Source organism: Apteryx mantelli, chromosome 5 (assembly GCF_036417845.1).
Source record: "Apteryx mantelli isolate bAptMan1 chromosome 5, bAptMan1.hap1, whole genome shotgun sequence".
Lineage (NCBI taxonomy): Eukaryota > Metazoa > Chordata > Aves > Apterygiformes > Apterygidae > Apteryx > Apteryx mantelli.
Genome location: NC_089982.1, coordinates 50,503,057 through 50,511,793, shown reverse-complemented (window position 1 = coordinate 50,511,793; position 8,737 = coordinate 50,503,057). Strand labels below are relative to the sequence as shown.

The window sequence follows — 8,737 nt, the reverse complement described above, 5'->3', positions numbered from 1 at the left end:
AACAACTGTTTTTATCTGTATACTTTTCTGCCTCCTCTAGGGGATGGGTGTTAAGTAGTACACCCTTAACTATCAGCCAAGTAGTGTTTCAACACTACTAGCATACTTCAGGACACCACTTAATCTGTCAGATACCTGCTCAGATTTGTCCACTTGCTCTAGGTCAGTCATGCTTTTATTATTATTATGAGTTATCAAAGCCTGTAGTGAGGGCTCTTGCCTTCAGGCTTTTTAGCCAGTTGTCCAAGCCCAAGAACTATGGTGCTGTGCCTAAACCCAAGCATGGCCACACACTTATCCAAATGCCACTGAAGGAAAAGCAAACTTTATATCCCAGAGAGCACAATCGTATTTCAGCTCTCTACAGATCTATTATGATGACAATTGGCATAATATTTGCAATTTCTGATCCCCCAAGATGATGGTATTCCCTCTAAAGGGATCCTTCTACCACTTCAAGACATATAGGCTGTGGCAAGACAGAAAAGGATCCAGGAAGTAGTTTCAGCATTAGAAAAGTATCTCAACCAATAAAGACCCCATCAGGATGCTCAACAGAACCCCAACAAAACCCAGTAAAAATATCCCAAACTGCTTACACACCTTAATTACTATCATATCCAGAAACTGACTCCCAAATGTAAAGTCACCAAGACAAGAGTTTAATATTGACATAAAAAGCATAAGTTAGTGGTATTTTCTTCCTTGAAATAACATACTGGTCATATGAAAGTCACTGAAGAGGTCTGCTTTTAGCTCGGAAGACTTTTACATACAGTTACGGCTGAATTCAAAAACTAATTCCAAATATGTGATGTCAACGCAAAAGCCGAAAACTTAAGACCTGGGATACCAAACAAATTCAGTTGTTAAGATTCTAACAGTTATGTGAGGTGCTTCAGAGGAACTCAGTGAATTTCCCATAACAAGAAAAGTTCTTCAGTATCTTTCCCATCACCACTATTTCAAGATTCACGAGGTTTTTTAAAATACTAATGGGGTTAAATTGAAACCAAGAGCCATATGCTTGTAATGTCTTCTGCGAAGGTCTGAAGCCACCCTGTCTCAACTATTTGGTTATTCAGTGCAGAAAGTTAAAGATCACAGAAGGTATGACAGCTTTTAATACTCCATTAATATTATAGATTAAAAATTATTGCATAGTCTTATGCATTTCCTAAAACAGCATTCTCTGGAAATTAAACATTTTAATATAAAAGGAGCAACTCTTTAAAACATGAATTGCATTCACTACCTTGATCTTCTATCCTTTTTTGATTTGTCAGTACATTTGTCCATAGTTTTCTCATTATCTCCTCTGCACTTGGGGCAATACCATTTCCCCTTTGGTTTGTAGGTGAGTCCAACACATGAGAAGTGAAACCACTCAATAGGACACTGTTCGTTATCACATCCTATCATTTCGCCGTAAGACACTTGGTTACATAAGCAGTAAGTTGGTTCATTGGGATCAATTGCAAATTCTATAGGTGAAACTTCCCGCTCTTGTTTGGCTTTGGAGCGTTTTTTCTTCTTGGAAGATTTGGATCTTTTTTCTTTAGGTGGTTCATCGCAGTCATCAATACCATTTGCTATATGGCACAGATCGCGGCTTTCACTGGTTCGCTGGCGACGGGGTCGACGTGAAGATCTCTCTGGCTGGCAGGATTCCATCTTTGCCTTTTCTAGAGGCTTTTCATTCTCAGACAGATCTTGAAAACACTGAGAGTGCGTTTCCATTTGCCGCGCTCTATTCTCTACCAGTTCTAGCATCTGAGTAACTATTTGAATTTTTTCATCTCCAAGTTCTTGGCTGTTGATTAATGCACGCTGAAGATGCTGCTGCAAGCGTTTCTTCTGAACAGGATCATTTTCTGACTTGTATTTTTCATAGACATCATCTATTTCTTTTAATGCTTCTACAAAATGAAGATAATAGGAATAATTACACAAGACAGAACATGCTCAAGAAAATACAGGAATATATTTCTAACCGATGAGAAATAATACAAATTTTAATTATAGTATACCCTAGTGGGCTAGACCTGGTATTTAATGCAAGTTGCATGTGATCACCAAATCAATGTTTAAGATCACAATCTGTTGCAAGAAAATTCTCTGAAGTTCTAAAAAAAGAGAGACATTTCCGATGTCTCTGTTCGAGATACTGGAAAAGAAAGGATAACCCAGGAAAGGGGACCATAGCTGCTGAAGTACCACAGTGTGGATATTCCACATCCTGCCTTCATTTAACAAAGTAGGAATTTTAGTTCAGATTCTTTACTGCAGTAGTTCTAAAGTCCTGGCCCACAAACCAAAGCAATAAAGTGTATTGCATCATAGGAGAAAACCTAGAACCACATGGTCATCACTTGAATATCATGGATAACACTCCAGGTCCTCCACCTTCTCCTTCCTATTCATCTAAAGATTTGGCATTACATTTTCAAGTGGACATAAAGTCTAACAAAGCTACACAGGAGTGAATGGATGATCAGGATTTAGATCAACTTAAATCACTCGAAATGATTTTCTTTCATATTACCAAGACTAATTAAAGCAAGTTTCATTTTAAACTGAGGTTGAGCTTTTGAGAATAGGTGATTTAACGTTTAGTGTATCACAGGATTTTACTTTTTTTTTAAGCAACCATCAATGAGTGGTTCAGGTTGACTTTTGGTTTTTTTTTCCTTGCAAATCATGCAAAATAGCTGGATGAGTTGCAGTGAATCTTTAATAAATTCTTAGTTCTTAGAAGCAAGTTTAATGAACCCAAGTATGAGATTAAAGCCATAAACCAGTCTTAGTTTGTACCCCAACATTTCTGTTTTGCTGCATTTTAAAATACTATTTCCCAGAAGTTACACTAGATCTATACATAAAAGATGAAGGAATTGCTAAAGTGAAAAAAAAAAAAATTAACTCAGAGCTGACAGTGTAATCTGATGCACTTTGTTAGATGCAGTATTTGTTTCTTCACAAACAACTTAGAGATTTTATTTGTATGTGCAAGGGAATTTATGAACATTACTAAACTAATATACTTGCTTCTGAAGCCAGAAGATATGCTATAAAATCTCTCTTCCTACAGAGCAGCTTTTTACAAACTAGCTTTCATTTGTAAAGAATGTTGTCTGCTTTGTACAATTGTGAAATGATTCAAACTTGCACTAAATGGAAATCATAGGTATTATCTCCTCAACATTGCTCACAGTGGGTTTTTTTCCTGCCGACATCTTGCAACAGTAGCATTAAGCGTGAACAGTCACTTTTTACTGTAAATTCTGAAAGCTATACGACAACAGAAGCCAACAGCATTTTGTTCCATTCCAGACTTTCACTTGGGTAAGATAAAATCACTGCTGTGACTGTCCAATAACTCAACCTATTTCTTCTCAATACTAGTATTCCAGCTATCATTACAAGCACAAGCATTGTTTCCCTGCACCTTCAGCTGCCTCTCATGCCTGTTGCCCTGACAGGGAAGGAAATCTCATTCTCTCCTGAAAAGTGCAGAGTAAGGTATTTTGTAAACTGTTGAACTAGAAAGACATAACCAGAGTATAATATGGTGCAGCCACATTATCTCCCACCCAGATTTTTGGGGGGAGGGGGGAGTGTAGGTGTAGTTACATAGATTTCCCAAATAGGGAATGCCTGCACCAAAGAACCCACAAATAATAACTGTTTTTCTTCCACACTGTTACAGAGAACAAAATTGACTCTACACTACTGAGGCTTTTTTTTTTTTTTAATTTGTTATTCCCTGGATGTATCCCTTGAAATTTACCTGCAGATATGCCAAACACTTCAAACAGATCACAGTCAAGACAACCTCCCTTCCCATTCTCCAAATGGCAGCCAAATTTCTCACAAGTGGAGAAAAGATAGAACTTTTGGATTGACAGAGATGCGAGTTTGCCATACTAACTCCTTGCTGGTCCCCAAGATTAGCCAAAGCACCCATACACCCAACTAAGTAGCTCTGAAACCCCTGAAAGAAAAACAGGCGCAAGTGTTTATTACAGATAACCTGATTAAGTTTGGTGGAGCTTTTAAAAGCTAACAGGATTTCAGTTTTTCAAGTCCAGGAATAACTTGGTCCTCCCACATGAACTAGCACTACCTTTTAAATTAGCCAAAATTATACTAGCAGCACCTTTAGAAGATCTTCAGACTTGAACCTAAAATATTTTTGTCACATTCTTATGCCTTTTTATTTTTTTGGAACAGACATAGGTAAAACTAAACTAGGTTTGTAGGTAAAACTCTGCAAACCTCTGCTTTGGCCCAGGTTCACATTAGTGGCTGGAGAAATACTTATAAAAGATATAGGCTAAATAAGAGATGCAATTTATTTAATACTGAGAATGTTGGCTCATAACCAAATCACCACAGGTTGCATAAAGAACTTGCTAAGCAGTCCAGCCATGACAAAGAATTCAAAATACTGCAAACAAGCCTATGTACTTCAGACTTTAAAAAGCACAGAAAACTTACAAAAGCCTGTTCTTATGTATCTTCCTGGGTAATTAGAAAGATAATTGAAAGAATCCATTTACAATAGCTGTCTTCTGAGGTGCTCTGCTTAACCTGTGAAAGGCCTGAAGAGTCTCCTCTTACCCAAATTTAAGACAGCCTTCTATTATAAAGAGAAATAACAGTATGTCGTGATCTCCAGTTCGTATACCACAGGACCAAATTCCTACCCACTTGTATAGTGGGTTGATGCCGTATGGTCTCTGCTGCGTATTTCAAGTAATAATGCTATTAAGTAGTAGAGCCTATCTTATGATACCAGCAGTAATTAGAAATAAAAAAACTGTATAGCCTCAGCTGTATAGCCTCAGCGTGTGAGGCAGAATAGATTTAATTCCTATTTAACCGGCAATTTGGAAGAAGCAACGTTTGTGACTAGAGTCCACGGTAAGGTGCCGTACTACGGATCTCCCCCTGCGCGTCCTCACCGCCACTTCGCTGCCCCGAGCCCGAGCGGCCGGAGCCCGAGCGGGGGGCCGGGGGGGCCCGGCCGCGGGCGGAAACCCTGCGTCGCCGCTCGGGCCGGCAGTGCGGGGCGCGCAGAGGGGCTTCTGAAGCCGCTTTCCGCCCCGGCCTCTCCGGGGGCACCGCTGCGGGGCTAACTGCCGCCTGGCGCCGCGACCCCGCCGCGCCGCGCAGCCGTCTCACACGTTACCTTTCGCTCCGAGACCCGTCTCCGTGGCGGGGGGAGCGCTGAAACGGGCGCAGCCCGCGGGCAGAGCGCCCCGCGTGCGGAGGCGGGTTTACCTGGCGGCCGAGGGGAGGCCCCGGCGGCGAGGCCCGGCCCGCGGCCCCGGCGGCCACCGGGGCGGGCGGCGCCCCCCGGGGTCGCGGCCGCTCCCGCGGGCTGCGCCCCCCTCCCCCCCCGGCGCGTCCCGCCGCCGGCCCCGCCCCCGCCCCGCCCCCCGCGGCGGAGCGGGCCGGCGCCAACAGCCGGTCGGGGCCGCCGCGCCGGGCGCATGTGCGGCGGCCTCGCCCCCCCCCCCCCCGGCCCGGCCGGTGTCCGCCGCGGCGCTCACCTTGGCACTGCGTGTCCATCTCCCGCAGCAGCGACACGTTGCGCTGGATGTCCAGCGGCAGCGACTCCACGCACTCCAGGTAGTCCTGCACGTAGAGCGAGAGCAGCCGGGCCCGCTCCCCGCCCGGCGCCGCCGGCCCCGCCACCAGCTGCGGCCCTGCCAGCATCATCCCCCCGCGCCCGCAGCACATGCACCGCGCCGCGCCGCCCGGCCCGCGGCCCCGGGGCGACCCCCGCCCCGCCCCGCTCCGCTCCCCGCGGCCGCCGCCGCCCCTCTGCCCGCGCTCTGCCGGCTGCCCAGCCGCGCCGCGCCGCGCGGAGGGGCAGGGAGCGCGCCTCGGCCTCGGCCCCCGCCGCCGGGCCCCCGCGCCCCTTCTCGCCCCGGCGCCGCCGCCGCCGCAGCGAAACCCACTTGGAGCCCCCGCCCCTGGCTGCTAGGCTACGCGCATGCGCGAGGCCCTGCCCTTATAAGGCGCGGCTGGAGGCGCTGTGAGGGGTTCGCATTCTCCCGCCTTCCTCCCTCGCCCGCTCCCAGTGGCCCGGCGCGTGGCAGGGGGCGGGAGCCGCCGGGGAGGCGGAGCCGCTCTTAAAGGAGAAGAGGTACGCGTCCGTCCGCTCCCCGCCCGCCCCGTGCCCGGGCGGAGCGGCGGCTCCCGGGGCCGCTGCCGGCGGCAGGCGGCTGCCGCTGCCGGGGCTCCCTGCGGCCTGCCGCGCGGCGGCGGCGCGCAGCGAAGGGGCGGCTCGGCCCGTCCCCCCCCGCCCCCGCCAGGTGCCCCGGCGGCGGCCGCGTGTGGGCAGGGGCGGGCGGCAGTTGTGGGGGGCGGGGCGGGGGTTCCCAACGGCCGCGGCCGGGCGCGCGGCCGGGCCTCGCTCACCGCCGGGGCGGGGCGGCACGGCGCGGCCTCCCCCGCCGCGGGCCCGGCCTGCTCCCCGCGGCTCTCGGCAGGCTGCGGCCGCGCTCGGCCCCGCTTTCACGCGTGCCAAGTAAAGGCGCGGTGGGGGGGGAAGCGCCGCTGGGTGTGAGTGGTCCCCGTTGATCTTCGCCCTCCAGGCTGCCTCTGCCCGGGCGGACACGCAGTCGTTACCGGCGAGGACTGGGGCGCTGTGAGCGTTAGGAGCGTGGCAGGTAGGGCGAGCTCCGCCAGGAGGAGGGCCTGGGGCTGTCTCCTGCGGGGCTGGCTCTCACGGGGCATGTTTTCTGGAATTAACCCCCTTCCTCAGTCGGTCTCTCTGCGTTTGTGCGCTCTTCCCCAAATATGCTCCATCTTTACAGTTGTTAAGGGGCTTGAGGACACGTTTCAGCTGTCGTGCATTACACTTGCTTGAATATATAGGCTGTGAAACTGTACACCGTGTTTTCAGTCATAATCCACACCCTTCCCAAATTCTGTGGAAATAATACAAAATATAATTGAGCAAGCACAGAGGTGTGGGGGTTGATACACTATTTTTAGGACCTCACACTAATGTGTTGCTATAAATATAGCATAACTTCTGTAGATGTCACCTTTTGCAACTTACAGGCTCATCCCAAAAGACTGGCAACTCAATAAGGGGTCAAAAAAGTCAGTATTTACTGCCATTTAAGTTTCATATGTGATGCTAAAGCCTTACCCTTTGCACTGTCCTCTCATTTGTTTGGAATGTTTTTTGGCATATGAAATCATAATCTGTCAGTGCTGAAGCTTAATCCCTCAAAGTGCTCCTTTGCAAAGGCGTTGTATCTAAAAGGAGGTGAATGGGAGTAAGTTTACTGCAACAAAATTTATATGCACATAAATATACACACCATCTGCAAACAATTTAATCTCCAGACATTGTTGTGAGCTATATCTGTTTCTGTAACAATTTATTTCTGAACAGCAGTTTTCATCATGAGGAGAGGTTTGTACCAACAGCAGTTACAGGCTATATGCAGGGAAGATAAGTTACTTTCTGTTACACTAGTGTGCTCCAAAGACAAGTTTTTTTCACAATAGCAGTTGATACGGTGAGACATCCAATTAATTCATATCCTTGAACTGTAAGCAGCAGTGGTTTAGACTGTTCTTGCCCATAATAAGAGCTACCTTATTTAGCTTTAAAGAAGAGCAAAATAATGATTCATGATAAACTTACTTATGAAAGCTCAGTGACATTTTATCCTGAGGAATCATTTGAGAGAATTTTAAATAAGGCGTCAAAGAAGTTTAGTCTTTTAAAATCCACTTGCCTGCCAACAAATCTCCAGTTTTGACAGAGTATCCTCTCTTCCTGAAGGCTGATGCAGAATTCATTATCAAGTGATGGCCACAATAAATATGGTAGGAAATACAAGTAGAAATATATGTACTTTTTAGCTATACTATAATTGGGGAAAAAATGATAAAGTAGCTTTAATTACTACAGGATTGAGATTTCATCCCTACCACTCTTTCAGACATTTTAATGCCATCTTTACAACATGAATAATAATTGGTGAGCATCAGGAAAAAAAAAAATCTTATGGAATCTTGGAACATAGCCAGGAGACCTGTACATTTTGCAGTATGTTGCATTTATATTTCAGGCACCTGAAAAAAAGTGAGAAAAAAAATTAGAGATCTTGCAAGCTTTGAAAAAACAGCATCAGAGATGACTGAATTCAAGGGGAAAAATAAATACCTTATGTCTTACATTTCTACATATAGTTAAGCAGCCAGTACTAAAAGAGTACCCATATTAATCCTACAGATAACATTTCAAGATGGAATTGATCTAGAGTAGTGGTTGAGCACTGACACAGGTTTCCCAAGAGATTATATAGTCTCCATCCTTGGAGATTTTTAGAGCCTGCCTGGACAAAGCCCTGCACAACCTGATCCAACTGTGAAGTTGGCCCTGCTTTGAGCAGGAGACCAAACTAGATGGCCTCCAGAGGATCCCTTTCAACACACTTTTTTCTATGATTATGTGAATATATGATCTGTGCCAGATGGCTCCATGGCTAATCCTATGACAAAATTAGTATGTTGAACCTCACAGATTTCCTCTGGTGAGCAAGATCAGCACCCTACATGGTGCCACTCTGCAAGTGTTACTTTCTTAAGACCTCAGTTCAGGAAAGTATTTAAACATACTCTTAACATTCAGCTCTTGCAGCTGCTAAACTGATATCCCCATGTAGCAATAATTTTCTGAATCTGTCTAAGATGTTGAGTA

At 46.6% G+C, this 8,737-nt stretch overlaps 1 protein-coding gene across 1 annotated transcript; it reads right to left on the bottom strand.

The window, feature by feature from the left end:
* Nucleotides 1-641: 641 nt before the first annotated feature.
* Nucleotides 642-5,786, bottom strand: ING2 (inhibitor of growth family member 2). Its single transcript, XM_067297949.1, has 2 exons — nt 5,559-5,786; nt 642-1,919 (listed from the first exon to the last, which is right to left on the bottom strand). The coding sequence occupies exons 1-2, from the start codon at nt 5,746-5,748 to the stop codon at nt 1,252-1,254; spliced, it is 858 nt and encodes a 285-aa protein (XP_067154050.1). The 5' UTR covers nt 5,749-5,786; the 3' UTR covers nt 642-1,251.
* Between the last annotated feature and the right edge of the window lie 2,951 nt (nt 5,787-8,737).

Bases quoted from the DNA above. Each gene is read 5' to 3' on its own strand.
- ING2 (XM_067297949.1), bottom strand. From the start codon at position 5,748: ATGTGCTGCGGGCGCGGGGGGATGATGCTGGCAGGGCCGCAGCTGGTG. The intron at 1,920-5,558 runs GTGAGCGCCGCG...TTCATTTTGTAG, and splicing joins GATGGACACGCAGTGCCAAG to AAGCATTAAAAGAAATAGAT.